The 21,025-nt window shown below is 48.4% G+C and overlaps 1 protein-coding gene across 3 annotated transcripts in view; it reads right to left on the reverse strand.

The window, feature by feature from the left end:
- LOC122110680 (zinc finger protein 665-like) overlaps positions 1 to 21,025 on the reverse strand; it is a 44,596-nt gene that overhangs the window by 12,292 nt on the left and 11,279 nt on the right. The window contains exons 1-3 of one of the 3 annotated variants that reach the window (XM_042683286.1): positions 18,136 to 18,158; positions 14,988 to 15,086; positions 13,881 to 14,001 (exon numbers count right to left, since the gene is read on the reverse strand). In XM_042683286.1, coding sequence (XP_042539220.1) covers positions 13,881 to 14,001; positions 14,988 to 15,005 — 139 coding nt within the window. In that variant the 5' untranslated portion in view covers positions 15,006 to 15,086; positions 18,136 to 18,158. Of the gene's footprint in view, positions 1 to 10,238; positions 10,659 to 11,952; positions 11,957 to 13,880; positions 14,002 to 14,987; positions 15,087 to 18,135; positions 18,159 to 21,025 lie in introns of those variants that run through there. The other 2 variants (XM_042683289.1, XM_042683288.1) reach the window with 2 other exon arrangements.

Here is a 21,025-nt window from a genome sequence, read left to right on the forward strand (position 1 = left end):
CTATGACCTTTTGCAAGATATACTCTGCAGTTTTGGTGCCTAGCAACCCTATTGACCTGCTGATGCTAATTACCCTGCTCAGCGTGCTATATATACTGCTGTGTAAAAAATAAAGTTTCAGACCTTGATCAGAACCCTGTCTTGGTCTCCTTCCTCGTGTCTGGTTTGTCTCTCATTCAGGTCAGTTCCTCTTTGAGTCCTTGTTGACCGACCCCGCGGGACGGGGCAGGTGGCACCCAACGTGGGGCTCAAAGCACGGATCCTGGTCTGAACGTCGCCCGATTGAGCAGCTGCTCTCTTCTTGGATCGCCACCCAGCTGGTGAGTGAAGATCCGCATCTTGATCACCGCAGAAATGCCCAACTGCGATACAGATCCGTAAGGTAAGGGAGGCAATGCAATCATGGGACAAACACTTAGTAAGCATGAACTTTTTGTTCAAGGCCTAAAGGCCTCACTCAAGGCACGAAGAACACGGGTTAAGAAAAAAGATTTAACTCAATTTTTTATGCTCCTGGAGGATATTTACCCTTGGTTTCCTCGGGAAGGTACTATAGACAAAAGAAGGTGGGGTCGTGTTGGAGACTGTCTTAAGGATTATTATGAAACTTTTGGCCCCAAAAAGATTCTTGTTCAGGCTTTTTCATATTGGAACCTCATAAATGAGATCCTCCAAGTTCGCCACTAACACAAAGATGTGTCTAGAGTGGTTAAGGAAGGTGAAGAATTTTTAAAACATAAATGTACAGGGAGTCAGGCCTCCCTTGCCCAAAAACCCCTCTCCCGTCCCCCCTCAGTCGTGTCTCATTGTCCCTCGGTTTCCATACCGATGCCTGACGCTAACAGCGACTCACAATTACAAAAACCAAAATCTATATACCCGGTTCTTTCTAACCTCAGATCCCAAAGGCCCAATGATGATGTCCTTCCTCTGGAGGACGAGGCCACTTTGGAAGAGGAGGCTGCTAAATAACACGCCTCAGATTGGCCCCCTCTAAACCCCTTGGGCATGCAACCTCCCTCCTATAAAATAGCCTCTCCCTTCTGTGTCCCTGCCTTGGCCTCCTCAACAGACCTTGAGGAGGTCACCAGACAAGCCACAGTTAAGCTTTCCCAGGAAGCCCAGTCCTTAAGGGCCCTACTTCAGGTCAAGAAGGAAAAGGCCCAACTATTACAACTATATAAATTGGACCTAGAAATTAGGAACCCAAATTTACAAAAATTAACGACAAAAAAGAAAAAGATCCTTCATGCTTTTCCAGTCACTCAGTCTCAAATTAGAGCCACTGCGGAAAATCTAGGAGAATCTGATGATCAAGAGACTGAAGCAGAGGACAGAGAGGAAGAGCCAGAGGGAGGGCCCAAGTCTGATGACTCAAATGGGGAGGAGGAAGGAGGAGAGCATCTGGTTATTAGAGCTCAAAAATATCATCGCCTTAAATTTAGACATATTAAAGAATTTAAAAATGCTGTTTCCTTGTACAGTCCTACCACTCCTTTTACCATTTCTCTTTTGGAATCATTGAGCGAGGACTGGCTTACAGTAAATGACTGGGCCATGCTAACCAAGGCTACTTTAACACGAGGCGATTTTCTTTTATGGAAGGCTGATTATGGTGAAAGATGCCAGAATATAGCTCGCCGTAACACATCTGCTGGCGGTCACTCTAAGTCCTGGACCATAGAAAAATTGATGGGCAATAAGCCATTTGATACTAATGAAAAACAGGCTAAATTTCCCTCAGGATTGCTTGTTCAGATTCAACATGCTGCCCTTAAGGCCTGGAAAAGCCTCCCTTCTCAAGGGTCCGCTGTTACCTCCTTGGCCAAAGTTCGACAGGGATCCCATGAATCCTACAGTGAGTTCATTGGACGCCTTACAGAGGCTGCCGAGCGCCTTATGGGAAAGGAAGAAACTGATAATGAGCTTATTAAACATCTTGCTTTTGAAAATGCCAATTTTGCTTGCCAAGCATACATTGGGCCTCTGAATGTCGCTCCAAAACGGATATCCAGGGCAATCTCCTACAATCCAAACAGGGAAACTTTGTCCGGGGTCCACTCCAGGGCCCCAAAAACCAAACAGGACAGAACCCTGGGGCTGTCAGTTTCATCCCCCAAGTGACCCCTCACGCACCATCAGCGCCCTCGTACGGCCATCGCAGGAAGCGCAGGATTGGACCTCTGTGCCTCCTCCCACACAAAATTGACCCCAGAGTTAGGAAATCAGATTCTTTCCACAGGAGTGTTTGGCCCACCACTCCCAAACACCTTTGGTCTCATTCTGGGGCGTGGTAGTGCAGTTTTTCAGGGCCTTAGTATTTCCCCTGGGGTTATTGACAATGACTATGAGGGAGAGATTAAGTTACTGGCTACTGCTCCTCAGGGGCCAGTCACAGTTTTTACTGGACAAAGAATTGCTCAATTGATATTGTTTCCCCTTGATAAGACAAACCCTAGCCTTACACAAAAAAGCGGATCCAGAAGCTTTGGGACTTCGGACGCTTACTGGGTCCAGGAGATTACTCAGGACCGGCCTCTCCTCAAGCTAAAATTGGAGGATGGGAAAAAATTTGAAGGCCTTATGGATATGGGTGCTGATGCTACAATTATTTCTAAAAAAGACTGGCCCCCATCCTGGCCCCTTACCCCTTCCATGACTCACCTTAAAGGCATTGGACAAACCTCTAACCCATTATAGAGCTCCAAAATTTTAAACTGGGAAGATGAAGAAAAAAATAAGGGCACCGTCCAGCCGTATGTGGTTGAGACCCTCCCGGTTAACTTGTGGGGATGTGATATTTTATCCCAAATGAAGCTTATAATGTGTAGTCCAAATCAATTGGTTACTCAACAGATGCTTAACCAGGGCTTTCGCCCTGGACAAGGCTTAGGAAAACATTCTCAAGGCCCTAAAGAACCCATTCAGGTGGAGATAAAAACCAATCGTTTCGGTGTGGGCTATAAAAAATTATCCTAGGGGCCGTTGACATGCCTGTACTCCATGCAGACAAAATATCCTGGAAAAGGACTGAGCCTGTATGGATTGATCAATGGCCTTTGTCCTCTGAAAAACTGGCTGCGGCTACTACGTTGGTACAGGAACAGCTTGCCGCAGGCCACCTTGAACCCACCACCTCTCCGTGGAACACTCCATTTTTGTAATTAAAAAGAAATCAGGAAAATGGAGATTACTTCAGGATCTTAGAGAATAAGGCCATGGTGCCCATGGGAGCCCTTCAACCAGGCCTTCCCACACCCGTGGCTATTCCCATGGGGTACCATTACAAATCAACATATTGATTTAAAAGGATTGCCTTTTTACTATTCCTTTACACCCTGAGGACCGTGAATATTTTGCATTTAGTTTACCAGTAACTAATTTTAAAGGCCCTATGCCAAGATTTCAGTGGAAGGTTTTACCCCAGGGCATGGCAAATAGTCCCACATTATGCCAAAAGTTTGCAGCCCAGGTGGTAGATCCATTTAGGCAACAGTGGCCCTCCATATATTTAATTCACTATATGGATGATTTACTTTTAGCGGGCCCTGACCCTGATCAGCTTCTTTACTGCTCCCAAAGACTTTCTAAAGCCCTTACTGACGCTGGCCTTCAAATTGTACCAGATAAGATCCAGCTGGGTCCTCCCTATACCTTTCTGGGCTTTGAGCTTTTTTATAAAACGAGTTTTCCACAAAAAATTCAACTTGGAACAGCCCAATTACAAATTTTAAATGATTTTCAGAGGTTTCTCGGAGACATTAACTGGCTGCAGCCATACCTTAAACTAACCACTGGCAAACTTAAACCTCTATTTGATATCCTTAAAGGGGACCCAAATCCGACCTCCAGCCGATCATTAACCCCCCCAAGCCCAAGAAGCGTTGAGATTGGTAGAAAACGCCATTACAAATCAACAAATTACTTTTATTTCCTATAATAAACCCCTTCAGTACATTATATGTGCCACCAGCTTTACACCCACTGGAGTTTTTTGGCAAGAGGGATCTTTGTTTTGGGTACATTTGCCTGCCTCTCCTCCTAAGGTCCTTACACCATACACCTTCTGGGTAACAGAATTATCAAAATGGGAAGAGAACATAGTAAAAAAATGTTTGGCAAAGATCCTGATAAAATAATACTGCCCTATTCCCCCACTCAAATTCAGTGGTTAATATGATGATGATTGGGCTGTGTCTTGCATTTCCTTCCAAGGAACCTTTGATAATCATTACCCTGCTAACAAACTTCTCCAGTTTTTAAGATATCAGTCCTTTGTTTTCCCCACACAAACTTCCCCTTAACCCTTATCTCATGCTTCCCTGGCTTTTACTGATGGTTCCTCCAATGGGATAGTAGCTTTTACCATTGATTCTCAGATTGTTTCCCTTCAGTCCCCTTACCGTTCGGCACAATTGGTTGAGCTTTTTGCAGTTTTACAAGTGTTTATTCAACTATCTACTGTTCCTTTTAACCTGTATACTGATAGTTCTTATATTGCTCATTCCATCCCCTTACTTGAAACAGTTCCTTATATTAAACCAACCACTAATACCACTCCACTGTTTTCTTTGATTCAACAGTATATTTTAGCCAGACATTGCCCCTTTTTTATTGGACACATTCGTGCTCATTCAGGCCTCCCTGGACCTTTAACAAAAAGCAATAATGTAACAGACCAAGCAACTCAGCTTGTTTTTCTGGTGGAACACGATCCTGTATCTTAGGCAAAAGAGGCTCACTCTTTACACCACCTTAATGCTCAAACCCTGCGCCTTCTTTATATTACCAGAGAACAGGCGAGGCAAATTGTAAAACAATGTCATAATTGTGTCACCTTTTTGCCTATTCCCCATTTAGGTGTTAACCCTAGTGGTTTAGTGCCCAACAAAATTTGGCAAATGGATGTTACCCATGTTCCATTATTTGGCAGTCTTAAATATCTTCATGTTACCATTGATACCTTTAGTGGCTTTATTTTTGCCAGCCTTCACACCGGGGAAGCCTCTAAAAATGTTATTGCCCACGTACTTGCCTGCTTAACTGTTATGGGAAAACCCAAAGTTATCAAGACCGATAATGGCCCTGGATATACTGGAAATAACGTTCAACAATTTTGCCACCAGTTACAAATTAAACATATTACTGGGATCCCTTATAACCTTCAAGGTCAGGGCAATTTTGAACGGGCTCACCAAACTTTAAAAAATACACTTCAAAAATTAAAAACGGGGAACCTTTACCCTATAAAAAGAGCTCCAAGCGTCATCATGCCTTGTTTGTTATTAATTTCCTAATCTTGGACATTAACGGAAAATCTGCAGCTGATAGGCTCTAGCATCCACAAACAAGTCAAAATTATGCTACTGTTTTTTGGAAAGATCCCCTAACCCATCAATGGAAAGGTCCTGATCCCATACTAATTTGGGGCTGTGGGTCTGCCCGTATATTTGACAATAAAGAGGGTGCAGCTCGATGGCTTCCAGAACGCCTTGTTGATACCAAGACTGACTAACCCTCCATCTTCCAGGGAAAAACAGAACCCTGAGAATCCACCCTTGTTTATTTCAGATGCTGTTGCCACCGAAAAATTTGATGATCCTCCACCTGCTGATGCTGGTTCCAGATGCCATCATTGAAGCTGACTCTGGTCAATGGGAATTTCAAGTTTTTGCAATAGGGTTTGACCCCCCCACAACTGTTGAATAAGACCTGCTTTAAAAATAGCCAAGTAGAATTATACTTTGATGCCTGCCAACCCACTGACCCATATATTTGGGAAACTTGTGGCAGCTGGGAACAGAATTACGCCACAAATCATAAGTATATTTGCTGGAAGCATCTGGCCAGTCAAGCAGACGATTGTGATAATGTTAATGAAGGATATTGCCCCTATTTGTCCTGCCCCCATGAACATTCTGGGTCCCTCAGCTCCAATTTGGAGTTGTTGCGTCCTACGGGCAAAAAATGTTTTACAGGTGAATGTAACCTGGTCTAGTATACAATTACTGACCCACTGAATCACAAGTGGATATCAGGACTAATAGCAGGAATACGGGTGGATGGCCGAGGGCAAGACCCTTATGGGTTCTTACAAATTAAAAAGGTTTGGATACCCAAACCTACTGCCTCCCCCAAGTTGTTAATTCCTCCCAAGTTTTTTCCTCTATTGTTGCCCAATTGGATCCGGTGCGTTCTTGGACCTTCTCCTTAATACTAGATATCCTTAAGAGGTCCTTTTTGGGTTTGAGAAGGTGGCTCAGTGGTAGAGTGCTTGCCTTGCATGCATGAGACCCTAGGTTCGATTCCTCAGCACCACTATAAGCAGAAAAAGCTGGAAGTGGGACTGAGGCTCAAGTGGTAGAGCGCTAGCCTTGAGCTGAAGAGTTGAGGGACAGTGTCCAGGCCCAGAGTTCAGGCCCCACGACCAGAAAAAAAAAAAAAGGTCCTTTTTGCTGCTTAATACCCCACACCCAGAATTTTCACAAGGCTGCTGGCTGTGTATATGTCCCTCCTATGAGATACCTTTAGCTACGGCTGAGTATTTGCCCCCTCCCCAATGCTAAATTGTTAGAAGTTATCACCTCTTGCAATGCCTCCCCGTATACGTATTCTCCCCAGGTTCTGCTGGAGGTCCTACCAGAAAATTCCACATGTATTAACTATATTACCTCTAATCAAACCAAGTATTTTTTAGATTGCCGAAGATTTTTTAACACTTCTGGCCTACAGAAGTTAAAGACATATTGTCCCCCCACAAATACCTCCTTTTTAATGCAAGACGGCTTATATCCCTTTTTTAGAGGAAACTGGACTAACGCCTGTATAATTGTTTTTTTGTTCCCCAATATTGATATTCTTCCCAGGTCAGAACTGGTTCCCATTTATTTGACTGAGTTTGCATACGCCAAAAGAATGCCCGCATTTATTCCCTTTATGGTAGGCTTGGGAGTCACCACTGGCGTGGCTGCACGTGCTGCTGGCATTGCCACTTCCATTTCACTTCATAACTCCTTACAAAACCAATTGGTTGGCCTGGGAAGGTGGCTCAGTGGTAGAGTGCTTGCCTTGCATGCATGAGGCCCTGGGTTCAATTCCTCAGCACCACATAAGCAGAAAAAGCCAGAAGTGGCGCTGTGGTAGAGTGCTAGCCCTTGAGCTGAAGAGCTGAGGGACAGTGCCCAGGCCCAGAGCTCAGGCCCCATGATTGGCCAAAAAAAAAAAAAAAAAATTGGTTAACGATATTCAAGCAGTAACTCGAATTATCTTGACCATTCAAGAACAGCTAAACTCCCTTGCACAAGTTGTGCTTCAAAACAGGCAAGGCCTCGACCTTCTTACTGCCAGGCAGGGTGGTCTCTGTGTTTTCTTACAGGAGGAATGTTGCTTTTATGTTAACCAGAGTGGCATGGTTCGGGATCAAATTAGACAACTTCAAGAAAACTTAGAAAAAAGACGGCAAGGTGACTCATCCACCGGATGACAGCATACTCTCCTGTTCTTCCTCTGCTTGGACCCCTTAGTGCTATCCTGCTAATTGTTATTGTGGGGCCATGTATTTTTAACAGGATAGTTTCGTAAGGCAGCAAATTGACTCCCTGGCATCCATACCCCTGCAAATTCATTACCGCAGGCTAGATTTCGCTGATCAGGAACAGGGTGACTGTCATGAAGCCATTGCCTCTTGCTATACAGGCAAGTCAAACGGCAGAGCTTAGGCCTCCTTGGTGGCCAAAACCCGAATCGGCTAGACACACATGCCGTGGGCACCTATGGAAGGGTGGAACCTAACGGTATCCGCCAATGAGGGTGACCAAAAACTCACCGTTCGGGCTCATAGAAGCAAACCCATCTGCATAGAGGTTGGATTCGTCTGTAATCCTCTCCCCTCAAAAAGGATCGTTAAAACGTTCTAGGGGGATGGGTCTCTACTTCCTTCCACTGGTTAAGGCCCTTATACTACCAGACCTCTGCAAGACTCCGGTCAAGACCTTGTCACCCGTTCCCTGTAAATAATTGGCCCCATTTAATAAAATAAAAAGGGAGGAGATGCCGGGAACCAAGTGCTGTTTGCTAGAAAATACAGCTACTACCTTCAACCAAGTACTGTTTGCTAGGAAAACACAAATACTACCTTCGATAAGAGATGTTAAGCCTCGGAGCCTATTGATACCCTGTTTGACAACATTGCTTGGTGCCTTCTGAAGATTCCCTACCTATGACCTTTTGCAAGATATACTTTGCAGTTTTGGTGCCTAGCAACCCTATTGACCTGCTGATGCTAATTACCCTGCTCAGCGTGCTATATATACTGCTGTGTAAAAAATAAAGTTTTTGAGACCTTGATCAGAACCCTGTCTCCTTCCTCGTGTCTGGTTTGCCTCTCATTCAGGTCAGTTCCTCTTCGAGCTCTTGTTGACCGACACCGTGGGTCGGCATGTGTGTGTGTGTGTGTATCCCTGAGGTTTAGGCATCTGCTAGGAAAATGATTGAACATGGAGCCATTCCAAAGTCCTCATTGCAGATCTGATACAATTCTCCACACTAGAAAGTTCTTTCATCTCAAAAGCAAGACTGGTCAGCAGTCTTTGCTACACTAGAGCCACGGTCATTCAGTGCAGGGGCCACCATCCTCCTGCACTGTCTCCTTCACATCCCCGAGTCTCGGGCAGCTTAGCACTGGCTCATCCCAGGAGCACCACAGTGTGCTCAGTTCTTCCTGGCTGCTGTAGCTCACAGTGAGTCAGTGTGGTGAGATGCATTCCTATGCTGGGCAGGGTCAAGGTGCAGAGGGTTCAGTGCGGGGCACCATCACGCCTCTGTTCCGCACCATTCTCCTCCCCTTCTAGAGGCTGCTGTGTAGCCTTGGATTTCAGAAAGAACATTCACCTTTCCCAGAGTTTGCATAGAAATAATCCTCACGAGATAGTGAGACCAGCCCTTCACCGACCCCACAGGGGAGAACTTGCCAGGTGGGCATTTCATCAGCAGGGCTCAGCCATAAAGGAACAGCAGCGGGAATAATGGCACTTGGGGACTGGAAAGTGTGGCTTCTGGACGTCCCTGCACACTGTGTGTATCTCGCTGTGACCTATTCTCTGCTTGGCATTCCTAAGTCCACAGTAGAGAATGAGGAGGGCCGATGGATCCCAGTCACCATGCGCAGAGGTGAGCGCTCTGCCTGGATGGTTTCAGCAATGAAGTCTGTTCTCATGTCCGCTGTCTGAGGCGTGCATTCAAGCCTCTGCTTGTTGTGTGCATAACCAGATATCCTGTGTTCTGCTCTTGCTGACAGCTATTCTTACAAACTGTTTAGAAAGTCAGGTCTTGCTATAGAGCTCAGACTGCCCTTGAACTCTCCATCCTCTGCTGGGATGACAGCAGGACCCAGCCCACTCAGCAGTACCCCTGAACTCCCGGTGAGTTTTCTGTGGTCCTGGAGTTGGTTTTCTGTCGAGGACATCTTGGTGGCCATGGGTGGATGGATCAGGCCCCACTGCCCACACTGAAGGGACTTCTGTTGGGCATGAAGCCTGAGATGGCTTGTGAGGTTGGAACTTTGGCTGAACACCTGGCCATGTGTGTCACACCTCTCCCGGGTGTGTGTCCTGCGGTGTGCAGCAAGGCTGCAGGCCTGGCTGAAGGCCTTCCCGCACTTGGCACACCTGTGCGGCTTTCTGGCTGGAGTGTACGGCCTGGTGGTGCCTGGTGAGGCCCGAATTTCGGATGAACGTCTTTCCGCACACCTCACATACATACGGCCTCTCTCCAGTGTGCTTCCTGCAGTGTTGCACCAGGCTACTTCTCTGGGTGAACACCTTCCCGCACGTGTCACACAGGAATGGCCTCTCCCCGGTGTGCTTCCTGGAGTGGCGCACCAGACTAGTTCTCTGGGCGAATGCCTTCCCGCATGTGTCACACACATACAGCCTCTCCCCAGTGTGCATCCTGCGATGCAATGTGAGGCCATGCGCCAGTCTGAAGGCCTTCCCACACTCAGAACACCTGTAAGGCTTCTGGCCAGTGTGCACACTGTGGTGTGTGACAAGGCTGCTGCGCTGTTTGAAGGCCTTGCCGCATGCCCCGCACGTGTAAGGCCTCGCCCCGGTGTGCGTGCTCTGGTGGCGCTCCAGGCTAATTTGCTGGGTGTATGCCTTCCCGCACTGGGTGCAGAGGTAGGGCCGATTCCCGGTGTGCGTCCTGCGGTGCACAGAAAGGCTGGAGGCCTGGCTAAAGACCTTCCCGCACTCGGTACACTTGTGTGGCTTTTCTCCAGTGTGCACGACCTGGTGGTTGGTGAGAATGGCACGCATGCTGAAGGCCTTGCCACACACGTCACACACGTACGGCCGCTCCCCAGTGTGTGTCCTGCGGTGCACGGTGAGGCTGTACATCTGGCTGAACGCCTTCCCACATGTGTCACACACATACTGCCTCTGCCTGGTGTGCACGACCTGGTGCCTGGTGAGGCTAGAGGGCATGACGAAGGCCTTGCTGCACTCCCCACAGCGGTGCGGCCTCTCCCCCGTGTGCCCCCTGCATTGCTCCTTGAGGTTCGAAATCTGTCTGAATGCCTTCCCGCACTCAGAACATGGGTAGGACTTCTCACCGCAATGGCTTCGCTCATGAACCACGAGATAGGAACGTGTGGAGAAAGCCTTCCCGCACGTGGCGCAATGGTGCAGCTTCTCCCCGGTGTGGCTCAGCTGATGAAGCTCCAGGGCCGAGGGGTAGCCGAACAACTTGCCACACTCCTCACACTTGTGACACTTTCCCCCAGTGAATGATTTGGGTGTTCGCGTGAGTATCAGAGAACAGATGGAGGCGTCGTCACCTGTGGGGACAATGTGTGTGTTCCCACTGGAGGGTCTCCTCCGAAGGTGTGATGTGGGGGCCCCCAGTGAGGGTGGACTCTCCACCTCGGTCCTCCTCCCTGGCCTTTCACACAAGAATGGCAGGAGGCCACACAGGTGCTCCTGGAGGGGCCGTCCCAGCCATGGGCTCGTGGGCTGCTTCCCCGCATGACCCCCACCCTCCTGCTCTCCTCCACCAACTGCCCTCTTCTCTGTGGACCACAAGCACCCCTTCTGCACTGCCTTCAGTGCCGCTCCACTCCCACTCCCACTCACGTGGAACTTTCTGGACTTCCTCGCAAGAAAACTCGCCAGTGCCTCCGTCCTCATGACTTTGGGATATTTCTGCCCTACCGCTGCTCGCACTGGGTGGTAATTCTTTAATTACATATCTAGGACAGGTACCTGCAAGATTCAAAGTTCCCATCTGATTAATCACATAATTAAGTATTTCACACTGAGAGAATATCACAGCAAATATCAGACACACTGAGGAGCCGTATTTACTCTGAGAAACATAAAATCCAACATTTAGGGGCTGGGAAGTTGGCTCAGTGGTAGAGCGCTTGCCTTGCATGCCAGAGGCCCTGGGTTCGATTTCACAGCACCACATAAGCAAAAAGAAAAAAAAGCCGGAAGTGGCGCTGTGGCTCAAGTGGTAGAGTGCTAGCCTTGAGCTGAAGAGCTGAGGGACAGCGCCCAGGCCCAGAGTTCAGGCCCCACGACTGGACCCAAAAAAAAAAAAAAAATCCAACATTTAGGAACACAAAAGGAATAGGACTCTTTCATTGGAAAATGGACAATATGGAATCCAAATTAAGAGAAGGAAGGCCTCATTTCAAACAACCTATGAGGAAAACATGCACCCTGAGCAAGTCGATGTATAAGAGAGGATTCTACACCTCCCTCACCCACCCCGGGTCCCAGGGCACACCTAACTACCAAAAGCTATATGGTTGGTTATATCATAAACAAAGAGAAAAAAATGCCTATTTATACCCAGGCACCAGTGGCTCACGCCTGTAATCCTAGCTATTCAGGAGGCTGAGATCTGAGGATTGTGGTTCAAAGCCAGCCCAGGCAAGAAAGTCCGTGAGACTCATCTCCAGTGAACCACCAGAAAACTGGAGGTGGTGCTGTGGCTCAAGTGGTAGAGTGCTCACCTTAAGCTGAAGAGCTACGGGACAGCACCCAGGTCCAGAGTTCAAGACCCATGACCAACTCCAAAAAAAAAAATGTGTGTTGGAGAAAAAACAAAAAAAAAACAAAAAAAAATACAAGTGATGGAATGTACAGCCATAGCTCTAGGTGTGTATCTGAAGGAAATGAAGTCAGCATATAAAAATGGGGTACTGGGCTGGGAAAGTGGCTCAGTGGTAGAGTGCTTGCCTTGTATGCATGAGGCCCTGGGTTCGATTCCACATAAGCAGAAAAAGCCAGAAGTAGGGCTGTGGTTCAAGTGGTGGAGTGCTAACCTTGAGCTGAAGCGCTGAGGGACTGCGCTGAGGCCCAGAGTTCAGGCCCCACAACTGGCCAAAAAAAAAAAAAAAAGTGGGGGGGGGGGGGGGTACTGCACACCCACCATTAGCTGGAGAGTCAGCCTAGCGTGCTTCAATGGACACAGGATATGCAGTGGGGACACAGAATAGCATATTACTCTGCAGGACAGGGCACAAGGAGAGACATTCTAAAGTCCTTTAGGGCTCACAGCAGAGACACTTTGGTTTTCCTACAGAAAACTTCCACTCATGCCCAAGTTCCCCAGCTCCAACTCTGCACATCTGAGCTCTTACCTGTGTTCTCACCTTTGGCGCCTTCCCAACCATTCAGCTCTCCTGGAGTTGTCACATGGCTCTGTGCTACCCAGGGCTCTTCCTGGAGCTCCAGTGGCAAAAGCACACTCACGCTGGGAGGAGAGACTCCTGTTGATAGAAAGACAATGCGGCTGGGTGCCGGTGGCTCACGCCTGTCATCCTAGCTACTCAGGAGGCTGAGCTCTAAGGATCATGGTTCAAAGCCAGCCGGGGGCAGGAAAGTCCGTGAGACTCTTATCTCCAATAAACCACCAGAAACCAAAAGTGGTGCTGTGGCTCAAGTGGTAGAGGGCTCGCTCGCCTTGAGCTGAAGAGCACAGGGAAAGCGCCCAGGCCCAGAATTCAAGCCCCACAACAAAGAAAGAAAGAAAGAAAGAAGGAAGGAAGGGAGGGAGGGAGGGAGGGAGGAAGGGAGGGAGGGAGGGGGGGGAGGGAGGGAGGGAGGGAAAGAAAGAAAGACAGACAGACAATGCTCTGTGGCCTTTCCGGAATCCCCAGTTCTACACTTACGGGAAAAAGGGACATCACACACGGATGCAAAAGACAGTTCACACATTCAGCAGACTGCCTCCATCTAAACACTTCAGAGCACACTCTAATGTGCAGACAGCAACACAAGAACTACTGAGTCAGAAGCACAAGGAAATCCATCTACTCAAAGTCTTCCATGGGCTGACTGTGGTGTCATTTCTGTGTAATTCCACCACTCAGAAGATCAGGGGCAAGTTCAAGGCCACCCAGGACTACAAAGGAGGACCTTGTCTTAAAAAAAAGGGGGGGGGGGGCTGGGAAGCTGGCTCAGTGGTAGAGTGCTCACCTTGCATGCATGAGGCCCTGGGTTCAATTCCTCAGCACCACATACACAGAAAAAGCTGGAAGTGGCACTGTGGCTCAAGTGGTAGAGTGCTAGCCTGGAGCTGAAGAGCTGAGACCCACAACCGACAAAAATAAAAAAAATAAAAAATTTAAAAAATGGGGCGAAGGAAGGTCTGCCATAGTGCTTGAGATGTAGCTCAGTGATGAGAGGACCTGTCTAACATATATAAATCCCTAGAGAGGGAAGGAAAAGGAGAAGAGTGGAAAAAGGAAGGGAAGAAGGGGAAGGGAAAAAAGGAACAAATATCTATGGAACTTGAGGCTCTCTAGGCATTTGGGGGAAAAGAAAGCAAAGACGAAAAACTCCCAACTTGTGCAGGGAGGGAGGGGTGCTCACCCACGGAGACCAGGTTCCTGTAGGTGTCCAGCATGACGTCCCTGTACAGAGCGCGCTGAGCCGGGGTCAGGCACCGCCACTCCTCCCGGGTGAAATACACCGCCACATCCTCAAATGTCAACTGTCCCCAAGGAGAAAATCCAAAAGCATTTCACACACAAATGCAGGGACTCGGAAAAAGTATTACATGAAATTATTATAATCAGCAATCAACACACCAGGGACAGAAGGAAGCTTCAGGATGTTACAGTTTGTAATGCTGTATTTGATAGGACACTAAAAAGAAAAAAGCTATGTGCAATGGTACATTCTAGCATTCTTCTAAGAAAGTGAGGACGTATGAGGAGCTGTGTTAAAAGAACGCAGATATACACCAGTGACTCTCACCTAGAATCTCAGCCACTCAGGAGGCTGAGATCTGAGCATCAGGATTCAAAGCTTCAAAACCAACTAGTGCAGGAAAGTCCTTGAGACCTTTTTTCTTTCTTTCTTCTTCTCCCCCCCCCCCCCCCCCCCCCCCGGTTGTGGAACTTGAACTCTTTAGGCCTAGGTGCTGTCCCTGAGCTCTTCTATAGCTCAAATCAAGCGCTCTACCACTTGAGCCACAGCACCACTTCCAGTTTTCTGGTGCTTTATTAGAGGTAAGAGTCTCACGAAATTTCTTGCCCTGGCTGGCTTTGAACAGCTATTCTCAGATCTCAGCCTCCTGAGTAGCTAGGATTACAGGAGTGAGCCACCAGTGCCTGGCTTACTTGAGACTCTTATCTCCAATTAACTACCCAAAAAATCCAGAAGTGGAGCTGTGACTCAAGTGGTAGAGCCCCAGCCTCAAGCTAAAAAGTTCAGGGCAGCACTCACATCTTTAATTCAAGCCTAAAGACTGATGAGGAATAAAAGAGACAACACAAAGTTTAAAAGAAAACCAGCACAGAGGTTTCAGCAAGGACACAGGAACACTTGGTGGGTGATGTCCTCCTGTGCCCATGCCCAGTGGAGGGGACAGGGCTGAGGGAAGGTGTGGGGGACGTGACCACACATGGCAGGTGCCAGCACAGTCAGCGCCCAGGCCAGCTCTGTGCACAGGAAGGAGACGCCACACAGCTTTACCTGAGTCACAGCCACCATCCCTGTTCCTTGTCTTTCCTCTTCCTCCTCCCTGGGCTTCCTTCTTAGATGATATCACTTTCCAGAAGTCAGTCCTGAGTGCTGAAAATATCCCATTTAATGCTCACACACAACACACACTTTCTGTGTCCCCGTCCCAGCCCCGGGAGGACCTCACTGTGGGGAAGATGGTCCTGTGCTGCCCACTTGTGGGGTGATGTGGAATGCTGGAAGTGTCAGACTTTCCTGCCCAGGCTGACTTCAATCCTCCTTCCTCACATCCCAGCCTCCTGAGTGGCTAGGGTTACAACCATGGACCCTGCTCTCTCTACTCTCCTTGTAACCAGAGACCCCTCTTTCCCATGGACCAAATGGCTGTATACAACTGCAAATCTTTCTCCTCTTCTCCCACTCGGGAGTGCTCCCTGGCTTCCTGTACCCCGCCACCTAGGTCATGTCTTGGATCCTTCTGGAGATGGAGGTTCTTAATTTCTCTATTTGCTTTTCTTTCTGTTCATGCCACTGAATGTTTGGAAAGCCTGCACCCCATTACTACTTTGCCCCTGATGTGGGAGCTCTCTCTTCTCTTCCTGTTTTCCTGATTTCCTGCTGATCCTTTGCCCTCATCTTCCCACAGCCTTCCTACAGGTCAAGTGTAACAATGCAGGCTCAGGCACAGTGTAGGATCGGAAGGGGTAGCAGCAGGGTAGGACTGCGTTGGGGTGGGAGGAGTGGGTGGGGGGGAGGGGAGGTTGAGCCTGTCTGTGGACACGTACAATGATGAGGGGGTCTCATAATGTCAAGCGGGAATAGGTCAGGAGCAGGGCCAGGAGTGGGGCCATGGCCTGGGGTGGGAGTCAGGGGCTGGGAACCGGATGTTGGTGTTAGGATCAGGAAATTAAGCAGGTATTAATTAGAAGCTGGGCACCAGTGGCTCACATTTGTAATCCTAACTATGCAGAAGACTGAGATTTGAGGATCATATTTCAAAGCCAGCCCAGGCAGGAAAGTCTGTAAGACCCTTATCTCCAATTAACCTCTGAAAACCAGAAGTGGTGTCATGGCTCAAGAGGTAGAATGCTTTTGAGCATTGAGAAGAGTTCAGGGACAGTGCTTAGGCCTAGAGTTCAAGCCCCCCACAGACAAAAAAAAAAAAAAAAATTAATTAATTAATTAGACTAAGAAGGAAATTTAACTGAGATCATTAAGTTAATTAAGATAATTAAAAATAATAAATGCGGGCTGGGAAGGTGGCTCAGTGGTAGAGCGCTTGCCTTGCATGCATGAGGCCCTGGGTTCGATTCCTCAGCAACACATAAGCAAAAAGAAAAAAGCTGGAAGTGGTGCTGTGGCTCAAGTGGTAGAGTGCTAGCCTTGAGCTGAAGAGCTGAGGGACAGTGCCCAGGCCCAGAGTTCAGGCCCCCGACCAGACCCCCCCCCCAAAAAAAAAAATAATAAATAAATAAATGCATGCCAGGCGCTGGTGGCTCACGCCTGTAATCCTAGCTACACAGGAGGCTGAGATCTGAGGATCGCAATTCAAAGCCAGCCTGGGCAGGAAAGTCCGTGAGACATTTATCTTCAATAAACCACTAGAAAACCAGAAGTGGCGCTGTGGCTCAAGCAGTAAAGCACTCACCTTGAGCTGAAGAGCCCCAGAGTTCAAGCCCCACGACCGACCAAAAAAAAAGAAAGAAAGAAAGAAAGAAAAAAATAATAAATGAACTTTACAAAGGGGAACAAAACTTGGGCTTGACATTTGCCAAGAATTGCCAACCAAGGCTGACCACCAATGTCCCAATGTTTTTTGTTTTTTTTTTGTGATTAGGCTTGCTCAGCAAATATACTAAAATATGGAACTCAACCCACTGCAGTTACCTTTTATTGATTAATAAGAAATAAGGCCAAGGGGCTGGGAAGGTGGCTCCGTGGTAGAGTGCTTGCCTTGCATGTATGAGACCCTGGGTTCAATTCCTCAGCACCACATAAGCAGAAAAAGCCAGAAGTGGCACTGTGGCTCAAATGGTAGAGTGCTAGCCTTGAGCTGAAGAGCTGAGGGATAGAGCCCAGGCCCTGAATTCAGGCCCCATGACCAGCAAAAAAAGAAAGAAAGAAAGGAAGAAAGAAAAAAAGAAAGAAAGAAAGAAAGAAAAGGAAGGAAGGAAGGAAGGAAGAAAGAAAGAAAAAGAAAGAAAGAGAGAAAGAAAGAGAGAAAGAAAGGAAGAGAAAGAAAGAAAAGAAAAGAAAAGAAAGAAAGAAAGAAAAATAAGGCCAAACTTGAAAGGCAGGCTCTCCCATAACAAGAAAACCTCCAGGTTAGTTACCACAAGGAAGAACCGGAGATAAAGGCTTGATTAAGATAAAAGCTTGAGTAAATAAAGATAAAAGCTTGAGTAAATCAGGGGGCTGAACACGGGTTACTGAGATTCAATAATAGATTAAAAACTAGAGAAATCTGAGAGTGTATTCTGATCAAATCAGTTAAACCCAAAACCCAGAGCAAAGGGAAGATCAAGGATGAGATTATTGAAATTGTGGTCGCCATTTATAACTATGAACTGCTAGCTTTGTGTCTGTGACTTGCTTCCTTGCTGATTGCAAAGTGCCCACTGACTGCCTGGAGGGGCTGTGGTGTTTGTCTTTGCACTCCCTGGGCTGTTCCAGTTGGGGGCTAGCCTGCACTGGCCCCACAGTGGGGGTACTAGCTGTATGGTGAATAAAGATTCCCAGCCCGATTTGCTGAGTGCCGGTGACTCCTCTCGCCGATCGTAGGTTCGAGTCCCACTGGCCCAGAGAAATTGGGAGACTTTATTTCAAGCGGAACTGGGGGTCGGGGTCGTGGCCTGGAAGCCCAGCTGGGGTCGGGGGCCGGCTCAGGGACCCAGAGGCCGGCCTGGGGCAAGGGGCCAAGGGGCCAGGGGCCGGGGACCAGGGCCCCGCGCCGAGAGGAGCAGGGGAGAGCCGCGGCCTCGCCCACCCCACCCTTGCCTGCCAGGACGCCGGGGTCCGGGCGCCGCGGCCTCGCCAGGGCTGGTGGAGGTCAGGGAGGACCGGCCAGCGACCCACGCCGCCGGGCAGGAGGGCCGCGCGGGGCTCCGGGGACCCCCGACCCCGCCCGTGGGGGCTGCGGACACCAGGGACGCAGACTTACTCTTCCCCAAGGGTCACTCATTATCCGCACAGCGACCTCCGCTTCACGCAGCACGCTTCCGGGACTATGGGGAGCTTCGCGCGCAGCAAGGTAGAAGAGCTACTGGGCAGCTGGGGGTGGGCGGGGCCAGAGCGAAACTGGCTAACGGACCAATCTTGGGACAAGAAAGTACGCGAGTGGGCAGAGACAAAAAGGGGCGTGGCGAGGAACGAGATCCCCGCCTCGGCGGGCTGTGTAAGTGGGCGGGGAAGGGGCGGGGCCAGAAGCTCCGTGATTTGGGAGGAGCCAGGCCTGGGAAAGAAAGGAGTGGGCAGGACCATGCCTGCAGTGGAGGTAGCAAAGGGGTGGAGCCAGGGGAGATTTGAAGCCACCAGAGTGGCCGCCTGGGCGTGGCCTGGGTGTTGAGGTTGGGCAAGATTCTCAGGGGTGGAGTCAGTTGGGAGGGGCAGGGTCACAGCATGGAGGGGCGAGGCCACAGTATGGAGGGGCGGGGCTAGTTTCTAAGAGACAAGACAGGCTGCTGGTTGGTAACCGGCTGCTGAGGGGCAGGGTCATGATGTAGAGGGGCAGGGGCAGGGCAGTGGGGGAGGGGGGTGGAGGGGGGTTGAGGCTAGATGCGCAGTGGCCTGGTCATGCCAATGGGCCTGCTCAGGCTACAGAGGGATTGGGCCAGGGTGATGGGGGCGGGGCTAAGGGGCGGAGGGGCGGGGCCAGCAACCAGGTCCTGCCTCTCCTCTAGGCTTCTTCCCAGCCTCAGGTAAAGATCTCGCTGGGCAAACTGATCCAGGAATGCGCAAATAAGGTCACTAGCATGCTGGTTAGGACAGTGACAAAGACTGAGGAAAACTTTAGGAAATTACATCTGTCCCATCTTGGGGTTTCCTGCACTGTGTGCAGTGAAGTGGCCGCCAAGGGAACTTTTGTTCCATTTTTTTTTAATGTGCTGTTGTTAATTGGCAGATAATGTCTGTATTTATTGGCTTAAGATGATGCTTCATTCCATAGACAATGTTGAGACAAACAACCAAGTCTATGAATTTACCTATCACCTCAGGGACGTCTTACTTGATCACAAAAAATTTGTAAATCTCTGCCCCGAAAAAATAATCACAACAAACATTCAGAACTGACAATTACCTGTTGTCTAATATGGCTAATTTACTAGAATCGCTGGCTCACTCCTCTACTCCTAGCTCCTCAGAAGGCTGAGATCTGCGGTTCGATGCCAGCTTGGGCTGAGGCTTGTCTGAAAGACTTATCTCCAATGAACCAGAAAAGAAGCTAGAAGGGGAGCTGTGGCTGATGAGCACAGAAGATGAGCAAGAGCACAAGGCCTTGAGTTCAATCCCCAATACTGGCACATTCAAAAAAATATTTTAAGCCAGGCGTTGGTGGCTCACACCTGTAATCCTAATCAGGAGGCTAATATCTGAGGATCACAGTTCAAAGCCAGCCGGGGGAAGGAAAGTCTGCCAGACTTTTATCCCCAATAAGCCACTAGGAAAGCTGAAGTGGTGCTGTAGCTTAAGTGGTAGAGCGCTGGCCTTCAGCTAAAGAGCTGAGGAACAGCACCCAAGACCAGAGTTCAAGCCCCAGGACCAACCAAAAAAAAAAAATTTGTTTCAAATATTTTATTGAACATGAAGAACAAGGTGACATGATGATTATCCCCACCAAAAATTCAAGGTATCTGAGTTACTATTCACTGGCAGAAAAGTTCCTTCAATTGTCTAGTCTCATTCCCTCCAGCTGCAAGAAACTTACTCTCTCCCCTGAGCCCCTTTCCCTTGGAAGAGAAGGATATCCATGAGAACAAAAAAAATGTGAAGTTGGGCGCTGGTGGCTCACACGTGTAATCCTAGCTACTCAGGAAGCTGAGGGACAGCGCCAAGGCCCAGAGTTCAAGCCCCATGACCAACAACAACAAAAAAAAAAGTGAGATCAGAAAACAGAAAAAATTATTGGTAAAACCTCTTGGTAAAGAAAAACTCCAGGCTAAGGCTGACCAGCAGTCATCCTAGCTAAAAAGCAAAAGACCATCTCTCCCTCTCTCCAGCTTTCCCAGGCTGGCAGCTTTGCAGTTTACCACAAATTTAGCTGAAGGCCACTGACAACCCTGGGACTTCTCACTAGCTGAACTGAGTTGCCATGTTAGTCAGGAGCTTATAATTAAAAAATCATTTCTGTAAGATAGACTATACCTAGACAAGGTAATATTTTGGCTTCTGCAATCCAAGGATATATTTTGACCTTTTGTAATCAAGTATCAATAGTGTCAATAGCATTGATGGGGCTGGGAAGGTAGCTCAGTGATAGAGTGCTTCCTTGCATGCACGAGGCCCTGGGTTTGATTCCTCAACACCACATAAGCGGAAAAAACTGGAAGTGGTGGTGTGGCTCAAGAGGTAGAGTGCTAGCCTTGAGCTGAAGAGCTGAGGGACAGCGCCCAGGCCCAGAGTTCAAGCCCCATGACCAACAACAAAAAAATAGCATTGATAGTATCAGTCATGCTGACCAAGTCAAGATTATATTTTGCCTATGCTTTTTGCAACTCAAGGCTATGTTCTGCTTCAGTAACCTTGCTTTGGCAAACATCACCTACATGAAAACCCTTCCTATAAAAATCCACCACGAAAAGCAAATGGCGCTGTTCTCTGAAGCTCTGTAAGCTGGAGACAGACACCATGTGGCTAATAAAAACCTTCCAGCCAGATCAAGTGCTCATGACTCCTTTCACCGATTATGGGTTTGAGTCCCACCAGTCCCAGGAAGCTGGATATTTCAACATTGTCAAAAAAAAGAAACGTACTCATTACTTAATGTCTGAAATGGTAGCCACTCAGGACAATACCTTCATAATAACAAATTATGCATTTTAAAAAATATTATT

This window comes from Dipodomys spectabilis, unplaced genomic scaffold, assembly GCF_019054845.1.
Source record: "Dipodomys spectabilis isolate Male_0828 unplaced genomic scaffold, ASM1905484v1 ptg000080l, whole genome shotgun sequence".
Lineage (NCBI taxonomy): Eukaryota > Metazoa > Chordata > Mammalia > Rodentia > Heteromyidae > Dipodomys > Dipodomys spectabilis.